The sequence below is a fragment of the Salmo salar genome, chromosome 10 (genome assembly GCF_965601325.2).
Source record: "Salmo salar chromosome 10, fSalSal1, whole genome shotgun sequence".
In the NCBI taxonomy this organism is placed as follows: domain Eukaryota; kingdom Metazoa; phylum Chordata; class Actinopteri; order Salmoniformes; family Salmonidae; genus Salmo; species Salmo salar.
This window is the reverse complement of record NC_138300.1, coordinates 8,434,718-8,450,977: the sequence shown is the minus strand read 5'-3', so window position 1 is coordinate 8,450,977 and position 16,260 is coordinate 8,434,718. Positions and strand designations below refer to the sequence as shown.

Genomic DNA, 16,260 nt, shown 5'->3' with positions numbered 1-16,260 from the left:
GTGACCTCCATTTGCCTCATTCAGAGCGTCACATCTCCTTCGCATAGAGTTGAGCACGCTGTTGATTGTGGTCTGTGGAATGTTGTCCCACTCCTCTTCAATGGCTGTGCGAAGTTGCTGGATATTGGCGGGAACTGGAACACGCTGTCGTTCACGTCGATCCAGAGCATCCCAAACTTGCTCAATGAGTGACATGTCTGGTGAGTATGCAGACCATGGAAGAACTGGGACATTTTCAGCTTACAGGAACAGTGTAGAGATCCTTGCAGCATGGGGCCGTGCATTATCCAGCTGAAAAATGAGGTGATAGCGGCAGATGAATGGCACAATGGGCCTCAGGATCTTGTTACAATATCTCTGTGCATTGAAATTGCCATCGATAAAATGCAATTGTGTTCATTGCCCGTAGCTTATGCCTGCCCTTACCGCTACCATGGGGCACTCTGTTCACACTGTTGACATCAGCAAACCGCTCGCCGGATGTGGAGGTCCTGGGATTGGAGTGGTTACATGTGGCCTGCGGTTGTGAGGCCGGTTGGATGTACTGCTAAATCTTCTAAAATGACGATGGAGGCAGCTTGCGGTAAAGAAATGAACATTAAATACTCTTGCAACAGCTTTGGTGGACATTCCTGCCGTCATCATGCCAATTGTACTCTCCCTCAAAACTTGAGACGTCTGTGGCATTGTGTTGTGTGACAAAACTGCACATTTTAGAGTGGCCTTTTATTGTCCTCAGCACAAGGTGCACCTATGTAATGATCATGCTGTTTAATCAGCTTCTTGGATGGATTATTTTGACAAAGGAGAAATAAGCTTTTTGTGCATATGGAACATTTCGGGGATCTTTTATTTCAGCTCATGAAACATGGGACTAACATTTTATATGTTGTGTTTATTTTTTTGGTCAGTATAGAATCATTAGTCAACAAACCACTATGTTATTTTCTATCTGTAAATGTTAACTCAATCCGTATTCAGACCTAAACCTAGCACCACTACGGCTACCATGCTTGTTGTAAATTATACTGCTCAAAAAAATAAAGGGAACACTTAAACAACACATCCTATATCTGAATGAAAGAAATAATCTTATTAAATACTTTTTTCTTTACATAGTTGAATGTGCTGACAACAAAATCACACAAAAATAATCAATGGAAATCCAATTTATCAACCCATGGAGGTCTGGATTTGGAGTCACACTCAAAATTAAAGTGGAAAACCACACTACAGGCTGATCCAACTTTGATGTAATGTCCTTAAAACAAGTCAAAATGAGGCTCAGTAGTGTGTGTGGCCTCCACGTGCCGGTATGACCTCAATGCAACGCCTGGGCATGCTCCTGATGAGGTGGCGGATGGTCTCCTGAGGGATCTCCTCCCAGACCTGGACTAAAGCATCCGCCAACTCCTGGACAGTCTGTGGTGCAACGTGGCGTTGGTGGATGGAGGGAGACATGATGTCCCAGATGTGCTCAATTGGATTCAGGTCTGGGGAACGGACGGGCCAGACCATAGCATCAATGCCTTCCTCTTGCAGGAACTGCTGACACAATCCAGCCACATGAGGTCTAGCATTGTCTTGCATTAGGAGGAACCCAGGGCCAACCGCACCAGCATATGGTCTCACAACGGGTCTGAGGATCTCATCTTGGTACCTAATGGCAGTCAGGCTACCTCTGGCGAGCACATGGAGGGCTGTGCGGCCCCCCAAAGAAATGCCACCCCACACCATGACTGACCCACTGCCAAACCGGTCATGCTGGAGGATGTTGCAGGCAGCAGAACGTTCTCCACGGCGTCTCCAGACTCTGTCACGTCTGTCACATGTGCTCAGTGTGAACCTGCTTTCATCTGTGAAGAGCACAGGGCGTCAGTGGCGAATTTGCCAATCTTGGTGTTCTCTGGCAAATGCCAAACGTCCTGCACGGTGTTGGGCTGTAAGCACAACCCCCACCTGTGGACGTCGGGCCCTCATACCACCCTCATGGAGTCTGTTTCTGACCGTTTGAGCAGACACATGCACATTTGTGGCCTGCTGGAGGTCATTTTGCAGGGCTCTGGCAGTGCTTCTCCTGCTCCTCCTTGCACAAAGGCGGAGGTAGCGGTCCTGCTGCTGGGTTGTTGCCCTCCTACGGCCTCCTCCACGTCACGTGATGTACTGGCCTGTCTCCTGGTAGTGCCTCCATGCTCTGGACACTACGCTGACAGACACAGCAAACCTTCTTGCCACAGCTCGCATTTATGTGCCATCCTGGATGAGCTGCACTACCTGAGCCACTTGTGTGGGTTGTAGACTCCGTCTCATGCTACCACTAGAGTGAAAGCAACGCCAGCATTCAAAAGTGACCAAAACATCAGCCAGGAAGCATAGGAACTGAGAAGTGGTCTGTGGTCCCCACCTGCAGAACCACTCCTTTATTGGGGGTGTCTTGCTAATTGCCTATAATTTCCACCTGTTGTCTATTCCGATTGCACAACAGCATGTGAAATTTATTGTCAATCAGTGTTGCTTCCTAAGTGGACAGTTTGATTTCACAGAAGTGTGATTGACTTGGAGTTACATTGTGTTGTTTAAGTGTTCCCTTTATTTTTTTGAGCAGTGTATATTGCAAATGGCTTAAATGATAGAAAGTGATGCCATGTTTGTAGACTTGTCCTGAGCTATCGATACTGTAGACCATGTTATTCTGTTGAATAGGCTGTCCTCTATAGTGTTGGGTACTGATGCTTGCCGATGGTTTCATAAATATCTCAATGACAGAACTCAGGCCATCAAGGTAGAAGGGGTCAAATCAAATTTCCCTAAGTTACATAAAGGGGTGCCCCAAGGTTCAATATTCGGCCTACTACTGTTTACAATCTATTCAAATAATATTGTTAATGCTGTTAAAAAAGACATTCATTTATATGCAGATGATACAGTGTTGTATTCCATTGCTCCATCGGTTAGCCAAGCCTTTTCACATTTGATGTCTCATTTTCAAGTACTGCAGAGGTCACTATTTGATCTAAAGTTAGTACTAAATGCAAACAAAATGCATGCTTTTTTCTAGGTCCCATAACCCATATTTAAATGCATTTTTAATGACAAGTTCATTCCTACAAATATCTTGGTATCTGGCTTGATGAAAAAAGTCACTGAGCTGGTGAAGAAGTTCAAGGTTGGTTTCTTTTACAGAAACAAACATGTATGACTTTTGTTAATAGAAAAGAAATGATCCAGGCCACATTAATGTTTATTTTAGATTATGGAGATATTATCTAGTATATGCATGTAGCAACATCTACACTTAAACCATTAGATGCTGTTTTCCATTGTGCCCTTAGGTTTATTACTGGTGATGGTTAAACTCACCATTGTTTTTTGTAATTCTGTATCAAAAAATGGGTTGGGCGTCTTTGTATGTAAGGAGAGAGCAGCATTTTATTGTGTTCATCTACAAAGCACTCATGGAGACACTTCCGATGTATAGTATGTGACATCATGAATTAAATTTACTTACAAATGACCAAACCTGGTCTCAGGAAGCACCTTTGGTCTCCACAGAGTTGGGTAGAGCTGCTTTTAGTTTTTGTGCACCCTTTATGTGGAACAATTTACAGAGCTCTCTAAAATGAGATGTTCTGGCCCACCTTGAGTTATGATAGGAGACCTCAGTTGATAAAAATGTCTGTTTTTCTTAATATGTTTTGTCATTTTGTATATTGTATATGTTTGATGTATTTATGCAGGGCTCATCTGTAAGAGAGACCCTAGTCTCAATATGACTTCCCTGTCAAAATAAAGGTCCACACATAACATAAAATAATACATAACGTTAACCCACTGAGTTCCACTGAGTCCAAAACGCACCAATGTATCATTGGTGCGTTTTGGACTTCTAACCCCTTTTAAACATTGTGTGTTTGAGCTACATTGGATTCATCTATTCATTCTGCATCCGTAGATACCAGCCATTAATGGGGGCTGACCTAGAGTGGTGTTTGTAAGTCAAGTGCAGATCCTGGGTCATTTATACAAAATGTTTGTAGAGTCCGAATGGTTTGAGCTACAAACTATTAAAAGCTATCTATGAAAAGCTGAGGCTCTCACGAATATGCACATGTTTTGCCCTATGATGCTTACAAGCTACACAAGAGTCGTTAGAAGGTAAGGGGTTCTTCTACATAGAATATCAATGGAAATCCCTGGAAATAGTGTCTATAATACTGCAATAAGCTCCCATAGTTGCTGTCACAACCTCCAAACTCCACACACAGATGTCACTGATGAGTTGTTTATTCATTTTCCAGTGAACAAACAATTTCAAACAATTTGTAATTATAGCATTCATATTCATTCATTTGTAGCAGTTTTTTTTGCTTTGGCGGACCTCATTTGTCAATAAAACTCATGAATACAACTGTTTATGTCAAATTCTTTTGTGTTGTAGTTGTAGCCCTAGTTATCCTGAAAATAAAATGGTAAAACACGTCATTGTGAGGCTAAATATAAGGGCTGGACTTGCAGATAAAAGAAAGTAAGATAAATTAAAAGCTGAATATTGCTGGGATCTCGGTACTGATAGGGTTAATAGTACAGCACAAGGAAAGAACTACATATATTTAAAATTTGAATACACCCTTTCATACGTTTATGCCTTAGCATTCTATGTGTCATGTACTCATTATAACGGCAATACTGCAGCCATTCATTTTCCCATATATTTCAATACTTTGCTCTACTGTTAAAATTGCTTTGACTAAGTAGGTCCTGATATTATCCTTATCTCACAGCATCCTTGAATCCTGATATCCTAATCTCACAGTACCAGTTGTTCTGAAAACACCAGAGAGAATCTCACAACATCAGGAACCATCTGTGTCCTTGCTTCTTCCGTTTGACGTCAATACTATGCATAATCATGTAATTAACCTGTTGGGGATAGGGGGCAGTATTTACACGGCCGGATAAAAAACGTACCCGATTTAATCTGGTTACTACTCCTGCCCAGTAACTAATATATGCATATAATTATTGGCTTTGGATAGAAAACACCCTAAAGTTTCTAAAACTGTTTGAATGGTGTCTGTGAGTATAACAGAACTCATATGGCAGGCAAAAACCTGAGAATATTCCATACAGGAAGTGACCTGTCTGACAAGTTCTTGTTCATCTTGGCTCTTTTTATTGAAGACTGAGGATCTTTGCTGTAACGTGACACTTCCTACGGCTCCCATAGGCTCTCAGAACCCGGGAAAAAGCTGAATGATATCGAGGCAGCCCCAGGCTGAAACACATTATCGCCTTTGGTAAGTGGCCGATCAGAGGACAATGGGCTTAGGCGCATGCACGAGTCGACCCCATGCTTTATTTTCTTTTGTCTTTTTACCTAAACGCAGATTCCCGGTCGGAATATTATCGCTTTTTTACGAGAAAAATTTTATAAAAATTGATTTTAAACAGCGGTTGACATGCTTCGAAGTACGGTAATGGAATATTTAGAATTTTTTTGGCACGAAATGCGTCGTGCTCGTCACCCTTCTTTACCATTCGGATAGTGTCTTGAACGCACGAACAAAACGCCGCTATTTGGATATAACTATGGATTATTTGGGACCAAACCAACATTTGTTATTGAAGTAGAAGTCCTGGGAGTGCATTCTGACGAAGAACAGCAAAGGTAATAACATTTTTCTTATAGTAAATCTGACTTTGGTGAGTGCTAAACTTGCCGGGTGTCTAAATAGCTAGCCCTGTGATGCCGGGCTATCTACTGAGAATATTGCAAAATGTGCTTTCACCGAAAAGCTATTTTAAAATCGGACATATCGAGTGCATAGAGGAGTTCTGTATCTATAATTCTTAAAATAATTGTTATGCTTTTTGTGAACGTTTATCGTGAGTAATTTAGTAAATTTTTAGTAAATTCACCGGAAGTTTGCGGGGGGTATGCTTGTTCTGAACGTCACATGCTAATGTAAAAAGCTGTTTTTTGATATAAATATGAACTTGATTGAACAAAACATGCATGTATTGTATAACATAATGTCCTCGGGTTGTCATCTGATGAAGATCATCAAAGGTTAGTGCTGTATTTAGCTGTCTTCTGGGTTTATGTGACATTATATGCTAGCTTGAAAAATGGGTGTCTGATTATTTCTGGCTGGGTACTCTGCTGACATAATCTAATGTTTTGCTTTCGTTGTAAAGCGTTTTTGAAATCGGACAGTGTGGTTAGATTAACGAGAGTCTTGTCTTTAAAATGGTGTAAAATAGTCATATGTTTGAGAAATTGAAGTAATAGCATTTCTAAGGTTTTTGAATAACGCTCCACAGGATTCCACTGGCTGTTACGTAGGTGGGACGATTTCGTCCCGCCGACCCTAGAGAGGTTAAAAGTTGCTACTGAATGCAAGTGCAACACATGGAAATGCAATAATCATGAGGAATTTCACAGAAGTCGTTAACTCCTGCTCCCTAGCGTGAACAGAGCCACATATCATATTGTATGGAGTTGTACCTAAGTTTCACCCCTGCTATGTTCCCCTGACATGAATGCAGCAACCTTGAATGGTACAGTGGTTCCTCCTTTAATTAAAAGTTGTGTCATACTGCGGCACACCTTGCGTGCTGCCGCAGAATTCTGTGGCACGTCATTACATTTTCAGCCAAGTTATTGCTAGTTTGACCACCAGAGTGCATCTTTGAGAAGCATTTGATAGTATTCTGTACTGGCATTACCAGAGAATTTAAAACCTATTTTTTGTAATAACATAGTATATGGGATTGATTTTAAGAAATTTGGCTGAAATTAATTTGATTAATATTGCGGTGTTTCTATTCCGAGAAAAATGGAAAACGAAACCCTCATTATGGATCCATAACTAAATAAACATCTGTCATTATTATTATAAACATTTATCATTATTTTATTAACAAAATGTGTTCATTTGTTTATTAGGCTACTGTGCAGTCTCCAATACGTACTGTAATAAACATGGGAAAGTGCCTAATTCCTTACATAAGGGAGAGCAGGCCATGTCTGTACTACAGAATGCAGGGCATGCGGGAGACAGGTGTTATTTCATAGTTGTGATCCTGGAATGAGTGGGTGTGTCCAAACTTTTGACTGGTACTTGCTTAATTAATTTGATTAATATTATGGTGTTTCTATTCCATGAAAAATTAAAAACCCTCTGGGTTTCCGTTGGAACAGAAAATATGGCACTGTACAACGCTCATAAATTCAGAGTGTTGTCAGTTTGTATATTGAGACTGTTTTGCTCTCAGAGCGCACACTGGACGTTCGGGCCAAGGAGTAGGGTTGATTTGAGCGTTCTGGCCTTAAAACGGCAGTCAAGCACCAAAGCTAACGCTACTTCCAGACACAAATGAGACCACTCTGATCATTTTACTCGCCCTAGCAGAGCTGGTTAGGCAGTTTTCGTGATAACCGAAGCGTTGGTGACTGTGCTGCTGGAAACAATTTAATTACGCTTTTTTTGCCAACGTTTACTGACACCGGCCATATTCAATCAGTGTTGAAAGCTCGTAAATTCATTATTCTGCACTCGGGTACACTCAGACGAGAGTGCTCTGAAATCGGTGTAGAAAGCCAGAGCGGATTTGCGAAGGCACCCGAATGTCCATTGAGAACGCACAACGACTATACCATTTAGCTAAGCTAAGAATGACAGGCATAATCAATTCAATAAACGTTGGGTAGGTAGATAGCTTATAGTTAATATACTGACAAGTTTGATGTATAACTACTAACGTTAGGTAGTTAGCCAACATACCGGTACATACTGCTGTAATGATATGCTATTTGGTTCGTAAGGACAGCATAGCTAACAAATTGTCAGCCAACATAACGTGTAAGGTAACTTATTTGAAAAGTCATTACTTCATTACATTGAGTAGCAAGCTTCCCCTTGGTTGTCTGGGCAAATCTGGTCTGTAAAAGGGGGGGGGGGGCGGGGAGGGTTCACACCTAAAGGTTGAATAGTCTATTGTTCATTTATTAGCCCCCTTCCCCAACTTGCAACAAATTGTTGTTGTTCCCATCTCGTTCATCGCCCTCTTCCACACGACATCATTCTGCACCTGAGTGGCTCGCTTGTGGGCGTGCTGGCAGGATATGGCAGTATCTTCGGTTGTGCGTCAATAATTCTGCATAGAGTAGCACATTTGTATGAAGATGTGGTTATTCACAGGCAAATTGTTATATGCTATGGAGGTACATTTGTGTCTCTTTGTTGAGAGCAAAACTTATTTTATTTTCAATCAAAAATAATTGTTCTGAAAGCAACTTTTTACCGACACAAAGGAAGTCATAGCGGAGACCTACGAAGAAGGACTGTGATGATGGTATCTCAGGTAAGCAGCACTGGGCGTTCTTCCGTCCAACTTTTACATTTCTAGTAATTAGCTCCTACGATTCAGTGTCGCTTCATAAAATCCAATTTGTAAGTCGCTCTGGATAAGAGCGTCTGCTAAATGACGTAAATGTAAATGTAAATGTAACATTCTACTATATTACACACATACATACATACTGTAGAATGATAAATCATGCAATTATTATTCTCAAGCTAACCAAAAGCATTTAGCTACGAATGCATGTTCTCGACATTTTCAGTTGAATTAATCTAACTTTCTTTCATGGCAACTCATAAGCAGGCCATGTCATATTTGTTTCATAGTCGATATATAATCATATTTCATGACAGTGTAATGGTTTGCTTTTTTTTACAGAAGGATGAAAGAACACAATATGTCTGTCACGAAGAGTTAGGTTTGTCTTTGCAGTGTGTAGATGGTGCCGGTATCATTGCAAATTTCCCATCACCTAATGAACAACAACAATACCAGTCTGGTGTTAAGCTTTCTGTGCTGTATTGACATATCCTGAAAATTACATCTGCTGCTTTAGATTGAACGGTCATATCTCAGTTATTGTTTTCATATCTACAAAAAATAAGCTATTTTCTTGACTTTCAGAGAGCGAGCTGATCAAGGGGTCAAAAATGTAGATATTGCCAGATGTTCACAGTCCGAGGAACAGGCCGTGTGTAACGGCTGTCTTCGTGAAGAGAGGACCAAGGAGCAGCGGGTTGCGTGCTCAACATTATAATTTATTAAATGTGAACACCAAAAACAATAAACAAAGAACCGACGACAGGAAACAGTTTTGCAGGCTACACCAACGCAATGCAAAAACAACTACCCACAATTAACAAACAAAACACATCCCTATATATAGGACTCTCAATCAAAGGCAACTACAAACACCTGCCTTCAATTGAGAGTCCAATACCCAACTACCTAACATTGAAAATACTAAACTAGAAAGAACATAGAATTACAAAAACATAGAACATAACCCAAAACCCGTCTAAACAAACCACCACCCGAACCACATAAAACAAATACCCTCTGCCACGTCCTGACCAAACTACAATAACAAATAACCCCTATACTGGTCAGGACGTGACACCGTGGAAGCTTTATTGCTTGCAAAAGTGTCCATAACCAGAGGTAATTAAACTGTTCTGTGTTATTTTTCTCTTCATCTCTGTCTGTCTTGTTGTACATGGAACCTGTCTCACATTCATGAATTAAAAATCCCTTAAGATGTCAGCTGCTAATTTGCAGATTTACACCACATAAACACAGCCATTTTCACTGGACTATCTGTTGCTATCTGTTGCTGCCAAGTCATGATTTCCCTGGGGGTTAGCCTGGCAATAATCAAGTGGTGAGACACATAGCCCTATAGCTCTATATTTAAATGCGTCACATACAGTATCTTCTATTCACATGATCTTCTATTGTTTGTCCTCATGTGTCTGTTTTTCAGCATAAAGTACTCTATAGCCACTTAGTGTGGACACCAGGTGAGACCACACACACACACACACACACAATAACAGTCTCTCTTCTTCACTTCATCCCTCTCCCCCTTCTCCATAAATTCTCTAGGTTATATCAGCTGTTTTGGTGAAGCCCTCCCGCATCTGAACTGGCTGACACAGAGGGCACAGCATGATCATAGGTGAGAGGTCACTTGGTTGGGTCAACAGGAAGTATTATTAAAGAGATGCCTTACATTGAAATACAGACAGAGATGCAGTACTCGTAATGATCCAAAGTCAGTTTTGCATTTCACCTCCTGATGATTTTGATGACTGACCGTGTTAGAATAAAAAAAACAAGGCTTAATTATGCTCTCTCTCTATCCATCTGTCTCTCATTTGCAGGTATGTTTTGATGTGAGAGAGGAAACCAGTCCCGTCATCTCCACTTCACCCACTCTTAAGATAACCTTCGGGCCAACTGGGGGCTCAAGGCTGGTTAGGAGACACCGCAATTGTGATGAACTGAGAGAATATTAGGGTAACACTGTAATTCATTAATCATATGCTATCTGCCGGTGTTATTACCTCTTTCCCTTTCTCTCTTCTACACCTCTTTCCCCACCTCGTCTTTCTTCCTCATTTTATAATGCACACCATATGTGCATTGAAGTACAGATTGAACTTGTATTTATAATAAAATATTACAATGCATGTATTATGTATTTATAACATCTGGATAATGAACTTCTTTTAATAAAGCGTTTCACATTCTCCACTGGTTGAAATTAAGCATCTCATTGAAATACTATCCTGTGTCCTCAGATTAATGCAGATGAAGGGAGTTTGATATGCATATTTTTTTTCTGTATATATAAATTACAAATCAGCCTTTACTTAACCTGTTATGGCTAGGGGGCAGTATTTTCACGGCTGGATAAAAAACGTACCCGATTTAATCTGGTTACTACTCCTGCCCAGTAACTAGAATATGCATATAATTATTGGCTTTGGATAGAAAACACTCCAAAGTTTCTAAAACTGTTTGAATGGTGTCTGTGAGTATAACAGAACTCAAATGGCAGGTCAAAACCTGAGAGATTCCTTTACAGGAAGTGGCCTGTCTGTCCATTTCTTGAACTTCTTTGCCATCTCTATCTTTTACAAAGGATCTCTGCTCTAACGTGACACTTCCTACGTCTTCCATGGGCGCTCAGAGCCCGGGAAAAACATGAATGTCGTCATCCCAGCCCCAGGCTGAAACACATTATCGCCTTTCTCAAGTGGCCGATCAAGGGACTGTGGGCTTAGGCGCGTGCCCTGGCTGCCCCCGTCTTTGTGATTATTCCTCTGTTTGCAGAAAAGGAGATTCCCGGTCAGAATATTATCGCTTTTCTACGAGATAAATTGCATAAAAATTGATTTTAAACAGCGGTTGACATGCTTCGAAGTACGGTAATGGAATATTTAGATTTTTTTTGTCATGAATTGCGCCATGCGCGCGAACCTGATTTACCATTTCGGATAGTGTCTGGGACGCACGAACAAAACGCCGCTATTCGGATATAACGATGGATTATTTTGGACCAAACCAACATTTGTTATTGAAGTAGCAGTCCTGGGAGTGCATTCTGACGAAGACAACAAAAGGTAATCAAACTTTTATAATAGTAAATCTGATATTGGTGAGTGCTAAACTTGCCGGGTGTCTAAATAGCTAGCCCGTGATGCCTGGGCTATGTACTTAGAATATTGCAAAATGTGCTTTCACCAAAAAGCTATTTTAAAATTGGACATATCGAGTGCATAGAGGAGTTCTGTATCTATAATTCTTAAAATAATTGTATGCTTTTTGTGAACGTTTATCGTGAGTAATTTAGTAAATTGTTAGCAAATTCCCCGGAAGTTTGCGGGGGGTATGCTAGTTCTGAACGTCACATGCTAATGTAAAAAGCTGTTTTTTTATATAAATATGAACTTGATTGAAAAAAACATGCATGTATTGTATAACATAATGTCCTAGGTGTGTCATCTGATGAAGATCATCAAAGGTTAGTCCTGCATTTAGCTGTCTTCTGGGTTTTTGTGACATTATATGCTAGCTTGAAAAATGGGTGTCTGATTATTTCTGGCTTGGTACTCTGCTGACATAATCTAATGTTTTGCTTTCGCTGTAAAGCCTTTTTGAAATCGGACAGTGTGGTTAGATAAAGGAGAGTCTTGTCTTTAAAATGCTGTGAAATAGTCATATTGCAAAGCCACGATTTCAGCTTTTTGCCGCCTTCTGAGACCCTATGGCAGCCGTAGGAAGTGTCACGGGACAGCTAAGATCCTCACTCTTCAATAAACAGAGACAAGAAGAACGACACCTTGTCAGACAGGCCACTTCCTGCCTGAAACCTTGTCAGGTTTTTGCCTGCCAAATGAGTTCTGTTATACTCACAGACACCATTCAAACAGTTTTAGAAACTTTAGGGTGTTTTCTATCCATATGTAATAAGTATATGCATATTCTAGTTACTGGGTAGGAGTGGTAACCAGATTAAATCGGGTATGTTTTTTATCCAGCCGTGTCAATACTGCCCCCTATCCTAAACAGGTTAACTAACATATTCCTCTCAATTGTAAAAATTTTTCTTGACTTGTTACGACGTTATAACTACTTACATTTGGTTCCACCGTAATGTTTTGCCAGCCATCTTCACCCAGGGATGGGTGGCTTGCGTCAAATTCATCATTGGAACCACTCGATATGATTGGTCATATAAAAACCTTGGGACCCAAATGCATAATGAGTGCTCTAACTCCCCTTTGTGGTGGTCTGGAGCAATGAAGCCATGACACTGGGTACCTCTAAGTCCTGCTGTGCAAGCTCACAACTTTTAAAGGAGGAACCACTGTATGGAATTCCACCTAAGTTTCACTCCTGCTATGTTCCACTGAAGTGAACACAGCAACCTTGAATCATATTGAGTTGCACAGGACTCAGTTAAATGCTAAATTCCCCTGACGTGAATAAAGCTACCTTGTTTCACTAAATTCCCCTCATGTGAATAAAGCTACCTTGTCATCTACAGTTACCGCCCTCAATGGGTATCATGGGGTAAAATATAGACTTTATTACAGTTACCACCCACAATGGGTTTCCTGGGGTAACATGTCATTTCTTGAATCTTATGGAGTTGCACCAAAGTTTCACTTCTGCTATGTTCCCCTAACATGAATGCATCAACCTTGAATCGTGTGGAGTTTCCTCCCACTATTGTTTCAACTTAATGTTTTCACCTCAGCAACTTGTCTTACATTCCCCTACATCACATTCACACCCAGCAGATTCCCCCAGTCACACACATGTACATATACTTAGGTCTACAAGTATATGTGGCTACATGGCTACTACATAGCATTGGGTATTATATTTAGATTTGGCGATCTAGCCAAATATTCAGTATTAGCCTATGATAATAGTGCACATAAAGATGCAGGCAAAGTAATCTCTATTGAAAAAAAAATACAGAAAATCCTGGAGCCCTATTTTAACACATTAAATATAACAACAATAATTGTCAACCCAAAATGCATGACAATCACTGGATTAGGTTGCACATTCAAATATTTAGAATCTCAACATGAAAAGATGATGAACAACTTATTGAATAGCATCTCAGTAGTCTATTACACTTTATAATAAAGCACTTTGAATTACAGTATTCAGGCAACCAAATCATGGGCTGGTGCCACCAACTGAAAAATTTAGTGAGACCAGTGCCACCAGGGGAAAATGTTCAAATGAAATATCTCATTTACATAAGTATTCATATCCTTGAGTCAATACTTTGTAGAAACACTTTTGGCAACGAATACAGTCTTTCTGGGTGAGTCTCTAAGAGCGTTCCACACCTGGATTGTGCAACATTTGCCCATTATTCCTTTCAAAATTCTTCAAGCTCTGTCAAATTGGTTGTTGATCATTGCTAGACAACCATTTCCAGGTCTTGCCATATATTTTCAAATAGATTTAAGTCAAAACTGTAACTCAGTGACTCAGGAACAGTCTTCTTGGTAAGCAACTCCACTGTAGATTTGGCCTTGTGTTTTAGGTTATTGTCCTGCTGAAAGGTGAATTCATCTCTCAGTGTCTGGTGGATAGCAGACTGAACCAGGTTTTCTTCTAGGATGTTCCCTGTGCTTAGCTCCATTCAGTTACCTTTTAATCCTTTAAAACTCCCCAGTCCATAACAATTACAAGTATACCCATAACATGATACTGCCACCACTATGCTTGAAAATATGGAGTACCGTAATTTCCGGACTATTAAGCGCACCTGAATTTAAAAAATATATATTATTTTGAACATACCGTAATTTCCGGACTATTAAGCGCACCTGAATATAAGCCGCACCCACTGAATTAAAAAATATATATTATTTTGAACATAAATAAGCCACACATGTCTATAAGCCGCAGGTGCCTACCGGTACATTGAAACAAATGAACTTTACACAGGCTTTAACGAAACACGGCTTGTAACAAAAAGAAATAGGCTTTAACGAAACACGGCTTGTAAGAAAAAAAATAATTTTGCAGTAAGCTTTAGTTGTCTTTTTTTTGGAGTCAATTCCTCACGCTGCTGTTTCCAACGTCTTATCATCAACTCATTAAGACCAAGCTCCCGTGCAGCAGCTCTATTTCCTTTTCCAACAGCCAGATCAATCGCCTTCAACTTGAAAGCTGCATCATATGCATTTCTCCGTGTCTTTGCCATGATGAGGGTGACAAACTGACTACCGTAATCATAATGATGGGAAGTTTGAGAGCGCTCGATTTAATCTAAACAGTAAACAAAAAGTTGTTTGACCTTAACCCGTTCGGCAATTTCATTGGTCTGATGAAAGCTTCATGCCGCCAAAAAACTGAGCACGTCACAGAATGTGTTTTTTGGGAGGAAAACATTTTGAAAGCGGGAAAAATCCATATATTAGGCGCGTCATTGTTTAAGCTGCGAGGTTCAAAGCCTGGGAAAAAAAGTTGCGGCTTATAGTCCGGAATTTACGGTAGTGTGTTGTATTGTATTTGCCCCAAACATATCACTTTGTATTCAGGACCATTCAAATCACCATCCCAGTGTAAATGTGTCCATAGCACAGCATATTAATCATTATGAATTTCCTCTTCAGTGACGTTAAGACATTTCCAGTTGCCAAAGCATCTTTCATCTCTTAAAAGCCGTGTCTCTAAATAATTGGCGTCTAATATTCCTCTGAAGTACAAAATAATAGCAAGACATCCATTTAAAAAAATAAATCGACACAAACAGGTGCCAAACTTTCTGTAAGCATAGACAAGGGGCGATAATGGCAAGTCTAGACAACTATAGGATAACTAAAGGTAGAAAGGAAAGGTAGAAAGCATGACTGTCTAGGGTATTGTATTACTGATTACTTTTCTGAATATATCATCATTACAGTAACTTAATCGACTCAGAAATCTGAGAAATCCTTAATCAACCCGGTTAGCATCAAACAAACTAGGCGTCACCATTTTCCTCACACACTTGTGACTGGTCATAGCGGTGGTGTGATTCAGCACAGGGTATCAATGGAGAGGAAGACTTAAAAGCGAGAGAGAAGAGGATGGGAAGAGTAATAATTGTCAAGCACCCTTCCACCTCATACTTAGGAGTGCTGATTTCCATGTGACCATGATAACTAAAGCCACTATCATTCATTAATGCTCTGGGTCCTCATTACAGTCTCTTCACACTTTTTGAAAGACTCATTACCTGCATAATGGAATAGCCCTTAAAAACAGCCAGACCTTTCCTTAACGTGAATTAATCACCTCGGCAACGAGACAAAAAGGGAATTATCTTGTTAAATATTGAGAAACTTCAAACCAAGACTTTCATTCAAACTTCAGCCAATCTGACTAGATGGCTCATAAAGAGATCTGGGTCATTGTCAATAAACAGTACACATTGATATAGATGAGAATCTGCTTTGGCAGCCAAATTGTAGCAAGGACAGAGATGTACTTACATTTGACTACGACTTTCACAGTCTTGGTGTCAGGAGAGGCAATGTCATTCATTGCACTGCATTCATAGTCCCCTGCTTGGTCCCTTGTGATACCGGTGATGTTTAGATATTCTCCACTGTCATACTTCCTGGCTAAAAATAAAAGGAAAACAAATGGTCATATTCAGGAAGATACAGTATACAAGATGCTTCAATATCAATTCCCTAAATACAGGAAAATAATTATTACAATGATATACAGTTCCTTGAGAAAGTATTCACACCCCTTTACTTTTTATACATTTTGTTGTGTTACAGCCTGAATAAAAAAATAAAATAAAAAATCCTTTATTATTTTTCCCTACCCTACCACCCCTCCCCTAATTGGAGTAACTAA

The 16,260-nt window shown here is 40.1% G+C and overlaps 1 protein-coding gene across 2 annotated transcripts in view; it reads right to left on the bottom strand.

Annotated features, from left to right (window-relative positions):
* negr1 (neuronal growth regulator 1) overlaps nt 1–16,260 on the bottom strand; it is a 449,277-nt gene that overhangs the window by 188,180 nt on the left and 244,837 nt on the right. For both annotated transcript variants that reach the window (XM_014215672.3, XM_014215673.3), the window contains exon 4: nt 15,885–16,016. In XM_014215672.3, the coding sequence (XP_014071147.1) occupies nt 15,885–16,016 (132 nt within the window). The remainder of the gene's footprint in view (nt 1–15,884; nt 16,017–16,260) is intronic.